We start from the raw sequence: 21,531 nt of genomic DNA on the forward strand, positions 1-21,531 counted from the left end.
ACTGGACTAACGTGGATCAGTGATCCAGATAACAGCTTTTCTAGCCACTCTTAAGCTTTGCCCATTAACCATTGTCTCAGAATCAGAATATCTGTACCACAGAGAAAATTTCCAGTCACATACTCTTAAACATCATGTCTCTATGGTTTAAACCTGAAGGAAAGCATCTCCCTTCACTCATTGGACCAGGATAGTATTAGCATATTGCAAACTGGGGGTGAAATCCTGGCCCATTGAAGCCAATGATAAAACTTCCTTTGCCTTCAAGTGGGCCAATTTGCCCACAAGGGGTAAGGCAAGCCAGAATCACATCTTATACCTTCATTGGGACAAATGTGTCTCCAAAAGTGTGTGGTTTTGGCCAACCAAACCCTTCTCTCCATACACAGGATGAAATGAAGAACATTTTAAGTGCCAATGATATTCCACCCCTTAAAATGGGTTAGAGACTGACCCTGGCATTTGCAACACACAAAACTTCTTAATTGGCACTCAATGGGTCATCTAGGAAAAGGCTTTTCATAGTCTGACCAGTAATCTTTGTGGAATCACTGAAGGGGATGCATGTGGACTGGAGCCTGGGCATTGCTTATCATGGATTCATGGGAGTTCAGGCCCCAGTCGTGGCCTTGGTAGCGTTTTGCTACTTTGAAAATATTGCAAACCTGTGTCCCTAACTTTCATGTGCATGATGCATGTCTTTATGACATGACAATCTGATTGCTGCAATGCATTGTGCTCACGCGAGAGCAGTGTGCAGCAGGGGGATATGGTTGGGCGTGAGCAGCAGAGACGTTGCCCATCTGTTATGTTCCTTTCACTGGCTGCTGTGTGGGCAAAGACTGACTTGAATGCTTTGGTTGTAACAGTTTCAGTCTTTATAAGGTGGGACATCTCCCTGTTCTTCTGGTTTCTTATGTGCTGTCCCAATCTCTGGAGGCAAAGGAGTGCTGGAGTATGGGGTTTGCTCAGACATGAGAACTGTTCATATCTTTGCCTCAAGAGACTCTGTTCTGTGGCATGCCCTTCCTTTCAACCTTAAAATTACTTCAAGGAGAGTCCTTCTTATGAGTTTTAAACCCTTTCTATTTCAGAGGCCTTCAGCATAGCACATTGATTTGTTTTTTGTTTTCCTACTTGGTTGTCTTTTATATTTTTATTGTATAGGGTGCCTAGGGCATCACTTGATGGATAAGCACCTAATAAATGTAATTATTATATATTATGATTATCTTAGCCATATAAACTCCCTTAGGTCATTTCTGAAATTCACAACCAACCACGCACTTCAGAATGAGCACTTTTGCATTAGGAAATCAGCAAAACTTCCTGGTTTTTAGTAGGTCACTTCCTCATGCCTGCTGTAACGTGTAAGCCTTCAGCCTTCTTCAGCATTTGAGAATATTTTGCTGAATTAATATTCCCCATGATCTGTTGCCATTCTGTTTTGATAGCCTTTGGCACCCACTTTACATCCATTCATCTTGCCCTGGTTCAAATGACTATGCACAAGGTGCAGAGCAACAATGAATCAGACCCCCCATTCCTTGGACTCAGCTCTTTTCACTAAGGGCTAGTCTACACTAGAAGCTGTACAGCAGCACATCTGCACTGATGCAGCTGTGCCTCTGTAGCGCATCTGGTGAAAGTGCTCTAAGCCGATGGGAGAGAGCAATCTCCCGTCGACTTAATTACTTGACCTCCATGAGCGGTGGTAGCTGTGTTGGTGGAAGAAGCTGCCTACACCAGCGCTTAGGTCAATGTAACTTATGTCACTCAGGGATGTGGATTATTCACACTCCTGAGCAACGTAAATTATACCAAAGTAAGTGGCAGTGTACACCAGCCTAACATGCTTGCTCTGTTCACCATTGCATCAGGCATAATCTTTTTTTTTTATAACAAGAGGGAATTTGTGCATCTCTTGATCTCCCCTCCCGCCCCCGCCCCAAATCTTACTGAGTGTCTTGTCTATGGGTTACCACAGTACACTAAATTAGAGGTCCTTTTGAATGAACTAAACTCATAATAGATCAATCTGCCCTGCCACTATGCCAGTTGCCAACAAACTTTTATAGAACAAAGCCATTTTGGGGGCTCTTTTAAAAAAAGCTCTATGTGACTTCAAGACCAGCATGAGGCTTTCATGTGGATATCTCAGCATACAAACAGCTGTCTGCTCTGAAGATGTTATCCTAAGGGAAGCCTGTGGAGGGGGGTCTCTTTATAGAACATGAGGAAGGAAGCTTATTGGTCTCCCAAACCATTGCAAACATTAGGGGAGATTGGCCAGTCAAGATAGTTTTGGGTATCATACAAATAAATGTTCTGAAGTCATTATCCATCTACCACTGGTAGGTGGCAGATGTGCTGGCTAATAAACAATATTTGTAATAATCTATAACCTCCAGTACAACATGTCTTTACTTAGAGATCATATCACCTATCAACACTCTTCATTCCATTTTGCTTCACGCATCTTTCTGCATTAATCTGTTTTTTATTTCTTCATAAATCAAACAACACAGCATGTTGCTATGATTACATTGAAATAAAGGCCCTTTTTGCTTCTAGCTACTTTGCTTGCCCTCCACGTCTGTTTCTCAGCAGGTTCTCAGATGCCATGTAAGACTTTTAATGCCTCACAACACACTTAAAGAGGAATGAATCTGTCCTGAGGCTATGGGAAAGTAGCTCTTCTGATAAAATAATCCATGAAACTCCAAATTCAGCACTCCTCCATTCCTTCCTTTGCTATGCTAGACAGAAATAAAGGCTGCTGAATTAATCTGGAATCTTATAACACACATGACTTCTTGTAATCTGAATTGTAGCCTCTGAGGTACTTCATGATGATGCGCTCTCTCTCTCTCGCTCTCGCTCTCTCAATAAATCGGTGTCACTCCATTGAAGTCAATGATTCTAATGGAGCTGTGCTGCTTTACACCAGCTGAGGATGTAACCTTCTGTTTTAAAATGTTACAAAATGTAAGTTGCTATGTGTGGATTTTCCTTCCAGCCCCCCCCCCCCCTTTTATCCTCCCTCCCTCAGTTCTTTAGACAGTCATTATACATATTAACAAGCCTGGTTTGGAAATGATGAATGTTATTAATATTCTTCTAATTCAATAATCCTGCTCATATTTGAACTGCGTGCAATATTTTTCTGCTTTCTTCAGCTTTCCACTAATTCAAACATATGACAAATGTGAGTCTTGGTTTCAGTTTTCTATTATTTCCCTTGTCTGATCAAATACATTAACAGACTGTCATTCCTTTCCCAGGAGTGATGCCCATATGTTGAGGAAGGCAGGGTAAAAATATTACCTATTCAAACAGGAGAAGATAAAAGTTATCATACATTATTCACTCTTCCATGCAAACCAGACAGAGATGCTGATCCTACTCCTTTCACCTTGACAGTGCCCACCATGTGTAATGGTAAATATAGCAAGATTTGCAGAATCCACATCAGTCTGGTCTTCCTTGCACTATATTATAATTTCCCCTTACAGTCCATTCTCATCTCTTCACACAGTAGCAGTTACTTTAATCACACACAATGGCAGTAGTTACTTTAAACAATAGGAAAGAATCCACTGTCCTCTCTAATGCACACTCCTCCCAGCCACGTGGCACCAGTGTTCCTGGGCTTCATGCTGTCAAGGCACTTTTCTCTATTTGGACAATCAAGGGAAATCTTCAGAATGATTCCTACCTAGCTACAGTTGTTAGACAGTGTGCCATAGGAAAAGAGATGCTGCAGGAAATGGATTCTCATTTAACTGTTTCAGAGTACAGATTTCAGAGTAACAGCCGTGTTAGTCTGTATTCGCAAAAAGAAAAGGAGTACTTGTGGCACCTTAGAGACTAACCAATTTATTTGAGCATGAGCTTTCGTGAGCTACAGCTCACTTCATCAGATGTATACCGTGGAAACTGCAGCAGACTTTATATATACACAGAGAATATGAAACAATACCTCCTCCCACCCCACTGTCCTGCTGGTAATAGCTTATCTAAAGTAATCGTCAGGTTAGGCCATTTCCAGCACAAATCCAGGTTTTCTCACCCTCCACCCCCCCACACAAATTCACTCTCCTGCTGGTGATAGCCCATCCAAAGTGACAACTCTTTACACAATGTGCATGATAATGAAGTTAGGCCATTTCCTGCACAAATCCAGGTTCTCTCACTCCCTCACCCCCCTCCAAAAACCACCCCCATACACACACAGACTCACTCTCCTGCTGGTAATAGCTCGTCCAAACTGACCACTCTCCAAGTTTAAATCCAAGTTAAACCAGAACATCTGGGGGGAGGGGGGGGTAGGAAAAAACAAGAGGAAATAAGCTACCTTGCATAATGACTTAGCCACTCCCAGTCTCTATTTAAGCCTAAATTAATAGTATCCAATTTGCAAATGAATTCCAATTCAGCAGTTTCTCGCTGGAGTCTGGATTTGAAGTTTTTTTGTTTTAAGATAACTGACTTACCTACTACAGGACAGGCCTAACAAAGAAAATAACAGAACGCCACTAGCCGTCACCTTCAGCCCCCAACTAAAACCCCTCCAACGCATTATTAAGGATCTACAACCTATCCTAAAGGATGACCCAACACTCTCACAAATCTTGGGAGACAGGCCAGTCCTTGCCTACAGACAGCCCCGCAACCTGAAGCAAATACTCACCAACAACCACATACCACACAACAGAACCACTAACCCAGGAACTTATCCTTGCAACAAAGCCCGTTGCCAATTGTGCCCACATATCTATTCAGGGGACACCATCACAGGGCCTAATAACATCAGCCACACTATCAGAGGCTCGTTCACCTGCACATCCACCAATGTGATTTATGCCATCATGTGCCAGCAATGCCCCTCTGCCATGTACATTGGTCAAACTGGACAGTCTCTACGTAAAAGAATAAATGGACACAAATCAGATGTCAAGAATTATAACGTTCATAAACCAGTCGGAGAACACTTCAATCTCTCTGGTCACGCAATCACAGACATGAAGGTCGCTATCTTAAAACAAAAAAACTTCAAATCCAGACTCCAGCGAGAAACTGCTGAATTGGAATTCATTTGCAAATTGGATACTATTAATTTAGGCTTAAATAGAGACTGGGAGTGGCTAAGTCATTATGCAAGGTAGCTTATTTCCTCTTGTTTTTTCCTACCCCTCCCTCCTCCCAGATGTTCTGGTTTAACTTGGATTTAAACTTGGAGAGTGGTCAGTTTGGACGAGCTATTACCAGCAGGAGAGTGAGTCTGTGTGTGTATGGGGGTGGTTTTTGGAGGGGGGTGAGGGAGTGAGAGAACCTGGATTTGTGCAGGAAATGGCCTAACTTCATTATCATGCACATTGTGTAAAGAGTTGTCACTTTGGATGGGCTATCACCAGCAGGAGAGTGAATTTGTGTGGGGGGGTGGAGGGTGAGAAAACCTGGATTTGTGCTGGAAATGGCCTAACCTGACGATTACTTTAGATAAGCTATTACCAGCAGGACAGTGGGGTGGGAGGAGGTATTGTTTCATATTCTCTGTGTATATATAAAGTCTGCTGCAGTTTCCACGGTATACATCTGATGAAGTGAGCTGTAGCTCACGAAAGCTCATGCTCAAATAAATTGGTTAGTCTCTAAGGTGCCACAAGTACTCCTTTTCTTTTTGTTTCAGAGTAGCAGCCGTGTTAGTCTGTATTCACAAAAAGAAAAGGAGTACTTGTGGCACCTTAGAAACTAACAAATTTATTTGAGCATAAGCTTTCATGAGGTACAGCTCACTTCATCGGCTGTAGCTCTCAAAAGCTTATGCTCAAATAAATTTGTTAGTCTCTAAGGTGCCACAAGTACTCCTTTTCTTTTTTCATTTAACTGTGTTGCATCCCATTCTTCAGCTCCCTGTCATACATCTTTACCATTCTCCTACCCACCCAAATTGCTAATGTAAAAAGAAGGCTACTTCCCTCACTACAGGTCTTTATTTGATAGATGATGATGTAATGATTGATCTGCAGCTGTACAGAAACTGGGTTATACACACTGTACCTTTGGCATACTGAACCAAGAGTTCTGCTTCTCTACTTCCTTTCTCTCTTTCTCTCTCAATATTTCATAGCTGTTAAAACCCTGAAGGAACCATTAGGATCCTCTAGTCTGACCTCCTCCATTTCTTTTAATGGGGCACAGCTGTTTACAAAATATGCCTTACAAAGACATATGAGGTAATTTGCTCTCTGAATTCAGGCACTAATACCAAATGCTTACATACTTGTTTCTCAGTTATGTGTGTTTGTTCTAAAGATGGAAATGTATAAATCAAAATTCCAGGTTCAAGATGTGGAGTTAAGTATCAGAGGGGTAGCCGTGTTAGTCTGTATCCACAAAAACAACAAGGAGTCCGGTGGCAGCTTAAAGACTAACAGATTTATTTGGGCATAAGCTTTTGTATGTAAAAAACCCACTTCTTCAGATGCAGGAGTGAAAATGACAGATTCAGGAATAAATATACCGGCACATGATCCCTTCTCTTCATGTGCCAGTATATTTATGCTTGTATTTGTAATTTTTACTCCATGCATCTGAAGAAGTGGGTTTCTTACCCACTAAAGCTTATGCCCAAATAAATCTGTTAGTCTTTAAGGTGCCACTGGACTCCTTGATGTGGAGTTAGTTTCAGAATTTTAACTTACTCGTCTAGAAAGACAGAGGCTAATGTAAAATGATCCATTTTTAAAAATAAAACACTGTGGTCCAAGTAACTTTCATTAACGATTTTGCATCAGTGAGAATAATTAATGCAAATTGCATTTAAAAAACCACCACTGTTACTTTGTTCTGCCCTTATGAGAATGCAATTGCTTTTTAATTGCTTTTTTCAAATAGTGTCACCTGTTGAACTTCCGTTTACAGTCCCAGTTTTGCATACCAGCCTGCCATAATTTTAGAGAGATAACCCTTGTTAAAGTAGGAGTGCCTGCTTTACCTAGGTTAGGTCAGGGATGTCAGGCTTGGAGTGCTGAAGAGAGAACATTGCTCAGGTTTTCTGGAGCAAACCAATGTGAGTGGACTAGTTGAACATCTGTGTCATTGCATAATCCTTAAGGTCAAAACAGGTGTGGTCTCCCCCACTCCCCATTTGCATAGCAAGAGAAAATGGATGCAATTTTTTTAGTTTTACCTTCTTTACTTTCAAGCTATTTGTAACGAAATCACTCTGACAAAAAACACCTACTTTGAGAGACTATGGTATTTGTCCATTTCTTCAGGCCTCTGGGTCTTTTGTTTTGGTTGTTGGTTAGTCTTTATGCAGGGGCCTTGAATCTGCATTACTTGTGAACCCAAAACACGCATGACCTCAACAGCTGTTTTGAGTGTGCAAGGAATGCAGGATCAGCCCTTAATTCATAGCAGGCACAACCTGGAGTGGGGAGAGCGAGAGCAAAGGTGGACCTAAGATATCTTTGTGTCTCCTGAATTTGAGGCACTTAGGCTGCAGTACAGCCCATGCTACATCCTACCTGCTGCACATGGGCATGATGGCTGGTGGTGACTCTGGGTTCGAATTCCTGTACCCTGGAGTACAGGGTTCTTTCATGGTGTGCAGTGGGGAGGAATGGGAGAAGGGGTCCCTCCCCACACAGCTTTCACTGCATTCTAGGCCCTTTTGTGGCAACAGGGACAAGGGTAGGATTTGTCCTGGTAGTGAACTGGGATATAGAGTCTCTAGCCTGCAGACAGAATAAAACTCACTGAACTGTTGCAGATTGCAAGCCAGCTTTGTGGTTATTGTGATCCCCCTACTAATACCATAGTGACAGCAGGGTTTGTGTTTGTGTCCCAAGGGATTGACATAGCCATTCCAATTGCTTGGTTAAATAATATTCTGCTGACTTCCTTGGATTTGTTCTTTCTTCCTCTCCATCCCCCTTTTTAAAGCTATGGTTTGAAAAGAACTCATAGATGAAAGACACGGCATGTAAATAAAGGTAAGACAATGCCAGCAAACAACAAAACCAGCAGCAACCATTCCAGCACCCCCACTTTTAAAATTGTTCCACCACCACTGCATTGTCTGTTTCCCATGCCAGTGTAAAGTTATCACTCACTTGGAATCCCCTGTCTATTGCTAGGCTAAGTCTCAAGCCTAAATTGAAAGTAGTTTTTAAAGGTACCTGTTTAAAAAACCCATGCTAGTATATTATTTTGTGTGGGGTCTCTGGCCACAACCAGAAGTATGATGGACGTTACTCAGAAAGCTAGTAGGATGATAGAGTGTATATTGAGGGCGGTGTAATAACATAAATAACTTCAAACAGATACAATTTAGATAAGAGTGAGAAATTTTAAATTACAAATGGGAAATTATCTTGACTCAATTACACATTTAATCAAAAACGACCCTGCTCTCGTTAGAAGCAGTATAAAGGCAAAATACTGTGCTTATAACTAAAACGTGATAAAATCTTACAGTCTAAAGGAAAGGACAAAACTCGTTACAGATAAGCAGCGCTCCCATTTCCCTCGGATTGCTTTTTATTTAAACGCAAGGGCTAAAAAGGAAATCGCTTTCAAGTATCTGCCAGTAATCAGCCTAGCCTCTGGGCGCTGATCATTGCAATGGGCTCCCTTTAACCTCAACTCTGATCCGGAGATCAGGATCCTGGGATCCTCAAAATATTAAACATCAGCAGCAAAATTCTCTGGCCCTTCTTCGTACTATTATTATTATTATTATTATGTATGAGATTAAAATGCAGAACATCCGCCCTGGTGCCTGCTATTGTATCTCGGTAGTTAGCCAGGCTCCTGCCAAAGAGATCGCTATTGCTTTAAACCCCCCTGCTGTCAGGAAATTGAAAAAGTATGCAGCAGCGGGCCTGATTTGCAAAAGGCTGAAAGGAGCGCGCTGCTTTGCCCCCCTTGGAGAGAGGCTGTGAGCGTGTGCCTGTGTCCAGCAGGGCTGGCCGGCGAGTGTGGCGTGAGGGACAATATGCATAGGACGTGAGAGCGTGTGTGCAGTGTTCACACACACACACACGCGCGTGTCTACGCACACATGCTCCCACAGACCGAACAGAGCCTCTCACACGCACACATCCGTTCCCATGCAAACGCCTCCTGGGTTTCCAGCGGGGTGACTGGCAGACCTGGCGGCGAGAGAAAAGGGGGTGTGTGTGTGGGGGTGTGTGTGTGTGTGGGGGGGGGTGCATGCGTGCACGCTGCCCCTTTAAGAGCCCCGGGTGCGCGCAAAAGCCCGCCTCCCCTTTTCCCCGCGCGCCCCCGCCTCCTCTCTCCCTCTCTCCGCTTTAAAGTCTGAGCCAGGCTCCGGGCTCACATGGTGCTTCCTGCATGGGAGAATGGAGCCCGTCCAGCCGCCGCCCGGCCGCCGCCGCCCAGCCCGAACTTCCCGCGGCACGGACTGAGAGCCTCCGCCAGCCCGTCGGTTCCTGCCATGGCTTGGCCCCGGCTGCTGCCCGCCTGAAGCGCGAGGGAGAGCCCCAGCCCCAGCCGCGGCGCTTCTCCTCCTCCTCCTCCTCCCGCTGCTCCTCCTCCTCCTCCGGCGGCGGCGGCTGCAAGGGGACTGAACTTCTGCGCGCCCGCCCGTGAGCTGCCCCCCGGCCTCGGCGCTGCCGCTCCGGGCCCGGCGCTCGCTGCGTGCGGGGCTTCCCGCTCCGGCTTACCCCGCCCCCGCCCCCCAGCGGCGGGCGTGGGTTCCCCGGGGTCTCCGCGCCCCGCTCGGCCGGGGCGGTGGGGTGCGTGTCTGTGGGGGGGGGGTGTTTTTTTTGTTTGGTTTGTTTGTTTGTTTTTTGGCGGGGGGTGGGTGGCCGCGGAAGGCACGGCGCCAACTTCTTTGCAACAAGTTCCAGCCCCTCGCCCCCTTTCGATGTGCGCCTTTGGACATGCGGAGGCTACTGCAACCGTGTTGGTGGATCTTCTTCTTGAAAATCGCCAGCGCCGTGCTCCACTATGTGGTGTGCTTCCCCGGTGAGTGGCGCGGCCCGGGGGCGGGCGGGGGGTGCGGGGGAACCCCGGGCTCCCGCTTCGCGCGCTCTGCGGCGCCGCCTGGCCCGGGGGGGGGGTTCCCGAGGGTGCGTGGCCCGGCGCGGCTGCTGCTTCTCCCCGGGGGACCGGAGAAACGGGGGGGTGTTCGACCAGCGCACCCCTGGCCACGGGCGTGCGAGACCCACGCTTAGGGGGCGGGGGGGGGGGAGCCGGTCTCTGCCCTCGCCCTGCGACGCTCCGGGGCGGGCTTTGTCTGGGGCTGGGGACGGTTCTCAGCCCTGGCTTCCCAGCCGTACTCTGCCCAACTTCTCCCCGGCCGCCTGGTGCCCCCGCCGGGAACAAGGGGCCGGCCGCGGGAGAGGCCCCGACCGCCGGGTGCGGGATCGTGGCTGCCCGAGCCTCCCCCCCCCCACCACCCCATCCCGGCTCGCATCTGGCTGCCCGCAGCCGCCTGCCATCGCCCCTCCCGGGCTCTGCCCGCTCGGCACCCGCCTGCCCCACAGCAACGGGGAAGGGGGCGGCGAGAGCCCCCGGCCCCTCTGCAGCCCCCGGCCCCGCGGCGCGCCCGTGGCCAGGGATGGGCTCCCCGGGGCGCCCGCTCCCTCCCTGCCTCCGGCGGGCCGGGCTTTGGCGCAGCGCTTCCCGCGGCGGAGCCCCGAGCGGGGCCGGGCAGCAGCCGGCGGCGGGGGGAGCCCGGGGCGCTGCGCGGCACCGGGCGCCCCGGCTCCGGGGGCGCCCGGGGAAGGCTCCCGCTAGGCGGGCTGAGGTGCCCCCGTACCCCGATCCTCTTCTCCCGCCCCCCCCAAACTTAGTAGCGTCCTGCCGCTCCTCGGCTGCCCCTCGCCCCCGCTTGGCTGCGGTCCGCCGCCGTCCCCTTGACCTTGGGGGCCGGGGATATGGTCTGGGGGCGGCGGGCAGGGGGACAAAGGTCGGAGCCCGCCCGTGCCTGGGGCGAGCTGAGCGCGCCCGCACCCCGGCTGCTGCTCCGGTTCCTCCGCCCCGGGCAAGGAGGGAGGCGGCGGAGCCTGATGCGGGACCTCGCCCCGGCGGGGCTCTGGCCACCGTCCCAATCCTCAGGGGGCTCCCGGCACCCCCGTGCCAGGCTCGGGGCTGGATCGCACCCCAAGGTTGCCTTAACACGGCTTCTCAAGCATGGTGCGCCCAGGTCAACAGCCAAATCCTCCGGGAGGCGGCGGCGAGGAGGCGGCGGCTTGCTGTGTGTTGTGTTGTGTTGTGTGTGTGCGTGTAATGGCTAGGGAAAGTTAAAATGTCAGAGCGGCTTTGGAGGAGTCTGCTGTTCCATTTCCCAAAGCTGCAGTGAGGCAGATGCACCCACAGAGGCGCTCCTGAGCTTCTGTCTGTCACAGGCTGCGCCCCCCCCCCCCCAACAGCCCCCCAAATACGCACGCTCCGGGATGGACGTGGCCCCATTGGTGAGTTACCGAGTTTCTCTCCAGCTAGAATGGATGTGATGATAACGTTCCCTTGTCTGCACAACCGCTGGCTTTCAGTAGCCACACAATAACGCAGCTGGGGAGATCAAGACAGTTACAAAACCCATTTCTGCCCGAATTTATTTGTTCACCCTTCAGTTTTAAAGGGGCATTGTCAACTGTACATATGTGACTCCAGTTTCCAGCACCCTCCAGAATGTCACACACACACCTCTACCTTTCTCTGTACATTCCTTTAAAAAGATCTCCGGCTTTTTCCTTTTTCCCCATTCCTGTCTGAGGAGAATCTTTGTTGCAGGGAGGTAGTGAAATTGGCTGAGCACAAAGTGCTATCAAATGCACAGGCTGGGGGGGGGGGGGGGGTGGGAGATGTAGAGCAGAACTTTTTTTTTTTAAACCTTCTTTTGCTTAGTGTTACTAGTTAGTTTTTAGTAGCTACACAGTTTTCAGCCAGATGTGATTGTTTTATTGAAGTAGTGTTACCTTTTTGGACTTGGTTAAGTGTGGGTATATATTAAAAACATACTTTAGTATCTCTTATTCCAGAAAAGTGAGCCAATTGTATATTTTGAAGGTCCTTGCTGCTTGCTTTTCTGTTAATTTCGTTAGTGTGTTTTTTTATGTAAGCCTGTGTTCATAGCTATTAAAGATGAAAAGCTGGGACAGTGACCTTCTGATGCAATTTGTATTGTGGACCACTTACAGGATACATGAGAAGAGTAAAATCATTTTCTGGAAGCTTTCTAGTAACTTTCAATTCTCTTTTAAAATGTCCACAAGGACACAAGCAAATGGTCTGTATACCCCAATCACCCCCAGTAACTTATCAGACCATAAAATGATTTCAAGCAAAAATAAAATAAGCCAGAGTGAGAGTTAAAACCTCCATCTGTTTGAAATTCTGCAGCTCTTGAGGAAAAATACATTTATCTTCTTTGTATTGATTTCTTCTCTATTTCAGCCCTGAGAGTGGGGCCTTTCTCTCTGGTTCTGATGTATATTATACAGTAATTATATCTAGAAAGCAGGCTCTAAGAACAATTCAGGGAAACAAGCTTTGTCAGTTCAATATGACAATATTGTAAGAATAACGGATTTATATCCATGGAATTCAAACTAGATATTTGCATTATAGGTTGATGGAGAGATATGCTCTGTGTTTGCATATCCATGTTCATGTACCGTGTATAGCTAAATGATTTAACAATGTTTGTAACTGTGAAATAGCTATACAATACTTACAGATGCTGTTCAACGGGAGGCTTTGCTTGGGAAACAAAGTATTTTCTTATTAAGGCTTTTGTGGTTGTAGTTCTTGACACCGCTACCATGTTAGGCTTCGCTGATTTCATTATTGTAGGTTTTCTTCCAAACAGTGATCACACTCCTGGGTTGGGCAAGTTAGGACATTAAGACAAATAAGGACACTGTAGCCTTCTCTACTGTGACCTGGTACATGAGAAGTGCCAGAGGCAGGAAGGCTGCAGTGTGCTCCTCAGGGAACTAAAACAGGACATCGGTGTTGATGACACCAAATGGCAAATTTGTCAAAATTGGTGGTGGGGAATCCCTGCCAAAAATTAACGATTCAGTATCTGAAACAAAATATACTTGAAGTTGTTGTTTTTTTAAACCTAAGTTAAGAAGTTTAGGGAATGCAGATGTTTATTTCATGTAGGACAAACATTATTTCCAGCTGTCTTTAAACAAGAGATAAGATTACTACTTCCTGTCTCCCCTTCTCCTTCCCCAATCACTTTCATTAGTGAAGCAATATGAAACAAAGACAATTTAACTTTGTAAAATAAAGTATGAGGTCATATAGAAAATAACACTTTTCACCTTTAGCAGTCCTCTAACAGAATTGTAATGGGTTTTTATCTTTGTACAAGTGTCTTGTTCTCTACTCCATCAGTAACCATGAGGAAAATCTATTGGAATCTTCCTGCAGTGCTCATATAGTACATTTAACTGTGAACTTGTCCCTGGTAATTGCAATAGTTACTTTCATCTTAGTTTAATTTATTAAAAACAACTGTTGCTATGGGGTCTGCTCGCTCATGCAGCTAAATTCATTGTGTCAATGAATAAGAAAAGGCCTAAATATTAAAAATACAATAGCATCCTTAATAATCTGCTTCACTGAGGTAAGGAATGTTTGTGTTCTGTTATGTATTTCATGACTAGTTATAGTACCTGGCATCTATGGAGCTATAAGCTCGTTTCTGTTTTCCTCCGAGAAATGTGTTTTTAAAAAAAAAAAAAAGGTGGATTTAAAAAAAAAAAAAATCGACATGACCTAATTAGTTAGGTCAACTAAATTGGTTAACATATATCCACCTCCAACTTTTTTAAAAGGCATGATGATGGTGGCTTTTAGTTCTTCGCTCAGCAAGTATGAAGACTAAACTTCTTTTGGTTTTTTTTTGGGGGGGACGGGGGGAGAAGTCTTTAGTATTGTGTTTGTCTGTTTCCTAGGAGCTTGTGCCTTTGAGCTAATCAAATGCCACTTTCAAAATCTTTAAAGGTGCTGAATAAGACTGTTCTTGTTTATCCAAGATTTTCTAGAGCAAGGTGTGCGCTCCTGCACTTCCCTTTCATAGATAAAATGGAATGTACAGGAGAGGGCTCTCCAAGACTTTTTATTTAGTCCTATGGCTTTTATGAAGATGCCATGTCTTACATTTTAATTATTCTCTTATTTTCAATGCCTTTTTAAATATGCTTTATGTTCCAGGAAGTGGCTAATGGAGTCCTTGCTGATAAAGAATGTCAAATACTCCCCTCTTCTTTTTTTTTTTTTTTGTGCACTGGGAGCTGAGCTTGCTGGTATGCTTCTGAAGAGAAAACTAAGGAAGAGCTTTAATATCGTTAGCAGGCTTATAGAACTGATTCACAGCTAACAGTGCCAGGACAGAGCTTTGTAAAATCTTTAAGTGATGCTGGAAGCTGAGTGTACTAACAGCTACAGCAAATGTGATTTGGGGAAAGGGGAATTCAGTCAATGCAAAGGGGGAGGCGGAGAGTAATCCATTTTCAGAGGATAGACTAGAATCTGGATATCAGAAACACCGCAACTTTGTTTGCCTCAGATTTATAGGTTCTATAAAGCCATTGTTCTCAACTCTGTGGGGTCAGGCCCTATTCTGGGCCTTCTGTTTTTTAAGGGTGAAGAAGTGAGGTAGCATCGTGTGTGTGTGTGCTTTCTCTCCCCAGCCCACCTTTCTCTTGAGAGGTCCACTTCAATGTTATAGAAAACTGGTGCAAATAGCTTTCTATCACGCTTTGGGAAAAGAGGAGCCTTTACTCAGAACTAATGAAGGATTTGCATAAACTAGCATAGAGACTTGATGATCATCAGCTAGTGTGTACAATAGCTTCTGATTGTCTTACTGAGATCTACTGTTGCACAAGTAGGTCTTGGCTGAATTGTGAAGTCCTACTCTCCATTCCATCCTCCTAGAAAAGATTGAGGAGCACTGCTCCTCAATCATCTCCTAAGAAATCTAACTGTCCAGGAATATGATGTGGCTTCTGTTAGGAGTGTCCACTTTCTGTGAGCAGCGTGGGGGTGAAATCCTGGATTCATTGACTGATAACGAGTCAATGACCCTCTTAATAGGGCTAGGGTTTCACCTGGGGTGTGTTTCTTTCCTTATATACTTTTTAAATTATGTAACATGAATAGTTTTCATTGTCTATTCAATTATAGAAAGTATGATGAAGACCCTATCCCTGTTCTGATCAGCGTTTAAGGACGAACATGCTGGTAGCTTTTGGAAAGAAAGCATTGTTAAAGTTGGCTCTAATTTAAATGTTGAGTTTTATGGTTAAATTAAAAAAAAGTTTCTAACTATTAATCTCAACTATCTTTGGAAGAAATGCTAATCTCTTGGTGGCTGCTTTTTAGCAGCCAGCCGAACATGTGGCATGATGTGCTCAGAAGCCTACGGGTATAGTAATAAAATTGCACTTTATCCAGTATATAACCTTAATATGAGGAATTATGAGAGAATGAGACTAATTTCTGTTTGCTTTAAGTTACTGTCGTTTAATTTTATTACAAAACATACATCATAGTGGCTGTTGTGCTCTAACTGAATTGTGATTCTTTATACTCTCACATGGCAGCAAGCAGTCATTCTTAAGGCTTAATTATACAGTGCTTTTAAATATTTCAGCAAATTTATTCTGCTATTGCAGAGCCAAATCCTGAACCCTTAGGGCCATTTTTTAAAGGTATTTAGGCTCCTAGTGGGATTTTTTTTTTTCCCAAAAGTGCCTAAAATCCCAGTAGGCACCTATCCACGTCTTCAGGTGCTCAGGCTTAAAAGGTAGGGGCCACATTTCTAACTCCAGCGAACTGCCGTTCACTTTTTGTCTGAGTAAATCTGCAGGCTGTATTTTTACACAACACTGACCCGGGTGTAACTCCATTGACTTAAGTGGAGTGACTCTCAGTTAACATTGACATCTGCATCTCTCTGGGAATGTTTAGGAGGCCAAGGATAGGAGGAAAATATAAATTATTGTGTAGGTCCTGCGCAGACTGCATTTCTGTACTAATGAGGGTAGCCTGTTACATTGCCCACCTGGTAAGGTCAATTAAAGACCAGCTGTTCTGGTTGGAAGCCCTAGTTTCTTCATTTGTAGGTTGATATTCCTTGAGTGGGGTGTGGGGGGGGGGAAGCATGGAGGTAGCTGGTAGGGGTTTTTGTACTGTGGTCGGATTGGGCTGGGTGATGCTGCACAAACACAGGCAGACACAGATCCCTCCCTGATGAACTTACAGTCTAAATAATGACCCTTCTCTCTTCCTTCCCCCCAGAAGCTAACAGGTGGAAGGCGGGAGAAAGAGCATTCAAACAGAGTAATCAAGGTGAGGGATGAGATGGCTGCTGCTGCTATTCCTTTATCTCTTTTCCATATATATATATTTTTTTTTCTTATGGGAATGAGGGGAATGGCAGGAAGTGAGTAAATAGGAATGTCTGTGGGGAAAGGGAGAGGAGACATATTACCATGATGTACGGCTTCTTCATTCCACTGAGCATAGGATTTATTTTTACTGACCAGATTCACCTTACAGCAATTTAAATTAGCCACAGTTTATTGGGAATCGAACAGTAAAATCAGGTAATGGGTGGTTTTGTCCTGTCATTGTACATACAGTATTTAGATATGTTTGGGAACTGGAGTATTAGAATTCTGAATCAAGTAATTGGGATAGTGCTGGATAATTCTATCCAACTCCTGGCTGCAGCATGCACTTGCCAGCAGCAGTGTCAGGTGAAATCTCACTTCATAGCGGATGCTGCAGCTCTTCGGTACATACATGTTGCTGTGATGCCCAAGTACATGCGTTCTCTGCCAGCTGCTGCTTTGAGGGATTTTGCATTCATAGCATGGAAACCTATGTAAGGAAAATCTAGATTTTGAGACTTGGCTACTTAGCTTAACAAAGCTGCTTTGAATATCCTTTTCTGTGCTCAGGAATACTAGATGAATGAAACCTGAAGCCAGGAGGAGCTGCACTGGTATTTGGAAGCAAAATATTGGCCATTATTTGGTCATGTGGCAGCTGTTGGTGCTTTTTTTCTGATTTAAAAAGCATGCCTGTCTTTTTCATGGAATGCTTTTAAAGCTCTTCTTCTGACAGCCAGCTTATTCTAGTGGAAAAAGAGGAAAGCTATCTGATCTCTCTTGCTCACCAAAATGGACAGTAGTACAGGATTTTTCCCCCCCCTTTTGGAGGGAAAGAGGGACTGATAAAATGCCCCAGTGTTTTAATCAAAACAGTGCTTCAGAGTGTGCTCAGAGAAAAGCGCTTAAGTATTGGATTATTTCCCTTCATCATTCTCAAGCCTTAAAACTGGCATTTCTGTTCCCTGGCTGTGCCACCTATTTAAAAAAAAAAAAGGCATTAGAGTAGACTGAGAATGGAGAAGGACTTAAACTGAAGAAGGCACAACTCGTGAACCTCCCCTCCCCACAAACCACTGTCCAAAAAAGAGGTCAGATTCACATTGAGTAGTCTTCTGTACCACTGCAAAGTTTGTGTAAAACTCTTCTGTTCTGCTTTTCGCAGTGTGTTACTTGCTTGGTGCTAGTGATTATGCCTTGTACAGGGCAGTGATTGTGCATGGTACAAGGCAGTGGTGAACTGGACCCAGTGAATGTTCTCAGAGCCTTCAGCAAGGACGCTCGTTTCATGCCACCAAAGGGTGCTGCTTGGTGTGCTCTGTTCTGCACAGCGTTCTAATCACAGCCCTGTACGATTGGAGAGAGACTCTTGCTAGCATCTGCTCCTTGGACTTAAAAATGGCCCTTCCGACATCCTAAGAGGTATTGTAACCATTAATAGGGAGTTCCAAAATAAAGAGACACCAGAAAGAAGTGGTCTCAGATGGCCAAGATTTTCCAAAAGTGACTAGTGGCTTTTTTTTTGTTGTTGCTTGCCTCAATTTTTTGGGGTCCAACTCGAGACTCCATAATGGAGGCTGATTCCCCTCCCCCCCCCCCAAGCAAATGCTGAGCTCTGATATTCTGCTGATCAGACCCCTTAAGTTTTCTCCACCTGAAAACTGAGGCACCCAAAATTGCTTTTTGCTTTTGAAAACTTAGGTGCAGGTCTACATTGACCTCAAAAACTAGGGGTAGAAATGTCAAAAGCTCCTGAGTCCCACTGACTTTCTGTGGGATTAAGGTTCCTACGTCACTCTAGATGCTTTTGAAAATTTTATCCTGGATCTACTACAGAAGCAAACTAGAAAGGATAACAGTAAAACCTGTAAACTGGGGATTCATGGTGCAGGAATACTTTTCAAGCACAGCATCCATTTAACCAGTGAAATGCGAGAGCCGGAGCACTAGTTCAACCGGTCAGAGTCTCTATATTGCTCACCAATTACGTTCAGTATTCTTTTTACAGTAAAATAATTTTAGCCATAAATATTCCAAACACTTGTTTTAAAATATACCTAAAATTTGCCTGTTTGACAGCAGTTGCATCATATTCTAATTGGTGAGGATCACTAATGAGTACTCAAGATCTAAAATTAGTTGTTTGTTTTTCCTTTCTTCTGTGCCCGAGGGTTTTGCATCAGATTGTGGCTTCTGTATAACTGTTTGTATTTCAAAGCAACACCTTCCTGAATTTTTAGCGATTTAAGTAAGTGTTAACTGTTTGGGCTCAGTGACAGCAGTTTCCGAAATTGTTTTTTTTTTCTTACTACATTGTTGATGCATAGTAAAGTGTTCCTCTTGTGTTTACTGTGAATAAAGTCATTGTTATCTTTGGAAACCATGGGTGCAGATGTGTGATCTTAACAAGGCACTGATCCTCAGCTGATGTCAGTTGTCATTGCTCCATTTAACAAGTGGAGCAATGACAAATTACACCAGCTGAGATTCTGCCCGATTGTCTTCATAGTGGGGAATGGAAAGGGTTGTCTTGAAAAATGCTGCGCATTAAAACTAGGGATTTTGTTAATTTTAGTGAGTTCTTAAATGCGATTCTCATAAAGAATCATAATTTGGTCAGACCATAACAGCAACCATGATGTATGTCTTGCAATAAAATTAGAATACAGTAACTTTGTCTTTTTTGTTTTTTTTAAATCAAATCTACATTATTTTGGTTTGCCAATATCTAGGGTCTTCATAAAAAGCTAGGATCCGTCAACAGAGCCCAACTGCCTGGCTTGGTCTTGTTGCATCAAATATGCACAATTTCTTTTAACTGTTGGGGGCTTTTTGTTTTATAGGGTGTAGTGAAATGTGGAGCAACATCTTCATTTGGCTGCTTCTCATTGTAACGCTACCTCCTCATTGTAAGGCATACTGTGTGCCTCTAACATCTCCAAAATCTCCAATTCACTATTGACAATTGTTACACAGTCTTAAACTCTTTTTCTTTCTTTTTCTTTTAAAAACTTTGTGTAGATAAGGGGATCAGTTACAGTCAGCATGGATTTGTCAAGAACAAATCGTGTCAAGCCAATTTGATAGGTTTCTTTGACAGTGAAACAAGCCTTGTGGGGGACCAGGGGAATCAGTAGATGTGATATATCTTGATTTTAGTAAGGCTTTTCAGACTCTCTCATGATCTTCTCATAAACAAACTAGGGAAATACAACCTAGATGGAGCTACTATAAGGTGGGTGCATAACAAGCTGGAAAAGCATTCCTGGGGAGTATTTGTCAGTGGTTCACAGTCATGCTGGAAGGGCATATTAAGTGGGGTCCTGCAGGGATCAGTTCTGGGTCTGGTTTGATTCAATATCTTTGTCAAGGAGTTAGATGGCATAGACAGTACACTTGTAAAGTTTGTGGACGATACCAAGCTGGGAGGGGTTGCAAGTGCTCTGGAGGATGGGATTAAAATTCAAAATGATCTGGACAAACTGGAGAAATGCTCTGAAGTAAATAGGATGAAATTCAATAAGGACAAATGCAAAGTTCTCCATTTAGGAAGGAACAATCAGTTCCACACATACAAAATGGGAAATGACTGCCTAGGAAGGAGTACTATGGAAAGGGATCTGGGGATCACAGTGGACCACACGCTAAACACGAGTCAACAGTGTAACGCTGTTGCAAAAAAACCAAACCTCCTTCTGGGATATATTAGCAGGAGTGTTGTAAGCAAGACCCCAGAAGTAATTCTTCCACTCTATCTGCACTGATTAGGCCTCAGCTGGAGTATTGTGTCCCGTTCTGCGCACCACATTTCTGGAAAGATCTGGACAAATTGGAGAAAGTCTGGAGAAGAGTAACAAAAATGATTAAAGGTCTAGAAAACATGACCTATGAGGGAAAATTGGAAAAATTGGGTTTGTGTAGTCTGAAAAAGAGAAGACTGAGAGGAGACATAAAAGGTTGTTATAAGGAGGAAGAAGAAGAAGAATTATTGTTCTTAACCTCTGAGGATAGGACACGAAGCAGTGGGCTTAAATTGCAGCAAGGGAGGTTTAGGCTGGACATTAGGAAAAGCTTCCTGTCAGGGTGGTTAAGCACTAAAATAAATTGCCTAGTGAGGTTGTGGAATCTTCATCATTGTCCAACCTGCTCTTAAAAAATCTCCAAACACCTGTCAGGGATGGTCTAGATAATACTTAGTCCTGCCATGAGTGCAGGGGCCTGGACTAGCTGACCTCTCAAGGTCCCTTCCAGTTCTATGATTTCACCTATTAGCCAGACTCTAAACCAGGCAATGGACAGGAAATAAAGATGATTTCAGTCTAAATACCAATTTGAATTTGATCCAGGCCACTTGGTTCTCACCAGCAATCCAGTGACCCTGTGAAAAAGATGTGATTGACAACTTTTTTACATGGGATTTTGTGAGGTGGACATATACGACCAGACCTTCAAAGTATTTAAGTACCTGAAATCAGTGGGAGGTAGGAGAGACATTTTAGGGAGCTGGGAGAGACCTTTGAGGAGCTGGTCCATATTATCTATAAAGTGGATTGAGAGTTCAGCAGAGCAACCAAGGACTGAATGCACACGGAGCCCTAGACTGTCCTCTTTTCACTGGCTGTGGTCCGTGAAGAATGTTGTCCAAGCATAGGGGTGGGGAAAACTTGCATTGCTTGCACCCCTGGTATAATTCATATATCGAGCTATGCATGGGCCAATATTCCGTGAACACTATTCCCTGATTTTCCTTTTTAAAATCATCTGTAAGTGCCAAGAAAAGAATATTCTTTACTGCATTCACTTCCCATTGACAAGCAAACATGTTTGTCAATCATATTTGACATGGTAGAAGCACTGGAAAATAAATGTGTGTGTGTGTAAGAATTAATGGGGTTTGGCAATTAGCTTGCTAGATTGAACCAAGTGACTTAGTTGAACATACAGCCTTTTACTGAAAAAGGCCTTCCTAGTAGTTAAAAATAAATGAAATTGCTTCTTATTGATTTTAATTTACGGTGAAACACTGCTGTCTCTCTGACAATGCCAGAAATGGAAGCAACTATAAATGAGTACAAGATGTGATAAGGTAGATGGACTCTTAAGCAATCAAGAACACAGACAACCTCCACCTTAG

At 44.5% G+C, this 21,531-nt stretch overlaps 1 protein-coding gene across 3 annotated transcripts in view; it reads left to right on the forward strand.

Moving 5' to 3' along the window:
* The first annotated feature begins 9,808 nt into the window (after window positions 1-9,808).
* PTPRG (protein tyrosine phosphatase receptor type G) overlaps window positions 9,809-21,531 on the forward strand; it is a 621,190-nt gene continuing 609,467 nt past the window's right edge. For all 3 annotated transcript variants that reach the window (XM_077822059.1, XM_077822061.1, XM_077822060.1), the window contains exon 1: window positions 9,809-10,002. In XM_077822059.1, coding sequence (XP_077678185.1) covers window positions 9,918-10,002 — 85 coding nt within the window. In that variant the 5' untranslated portion in view covers window positions 9,809-9,917. The remainder of the gene's footprint in view (window positions 10,003-21,531) is intronic.

This window comes from Eretmochelys imbricata, chromosome 7 (assembly GCF_965152235.1).
Source record: "Eretmochelys imbricata isolate rEreImb1 chromosome 7, rEreImb1.hap1, whole genome shotgun sequence".
Taxonomy (NCBI): domain Eukaryota; kingdom Metazoa; phylum Chordata; order Testudines; family Cheloniidae; genus Eretmochelys; species Eretmochelys imbricata.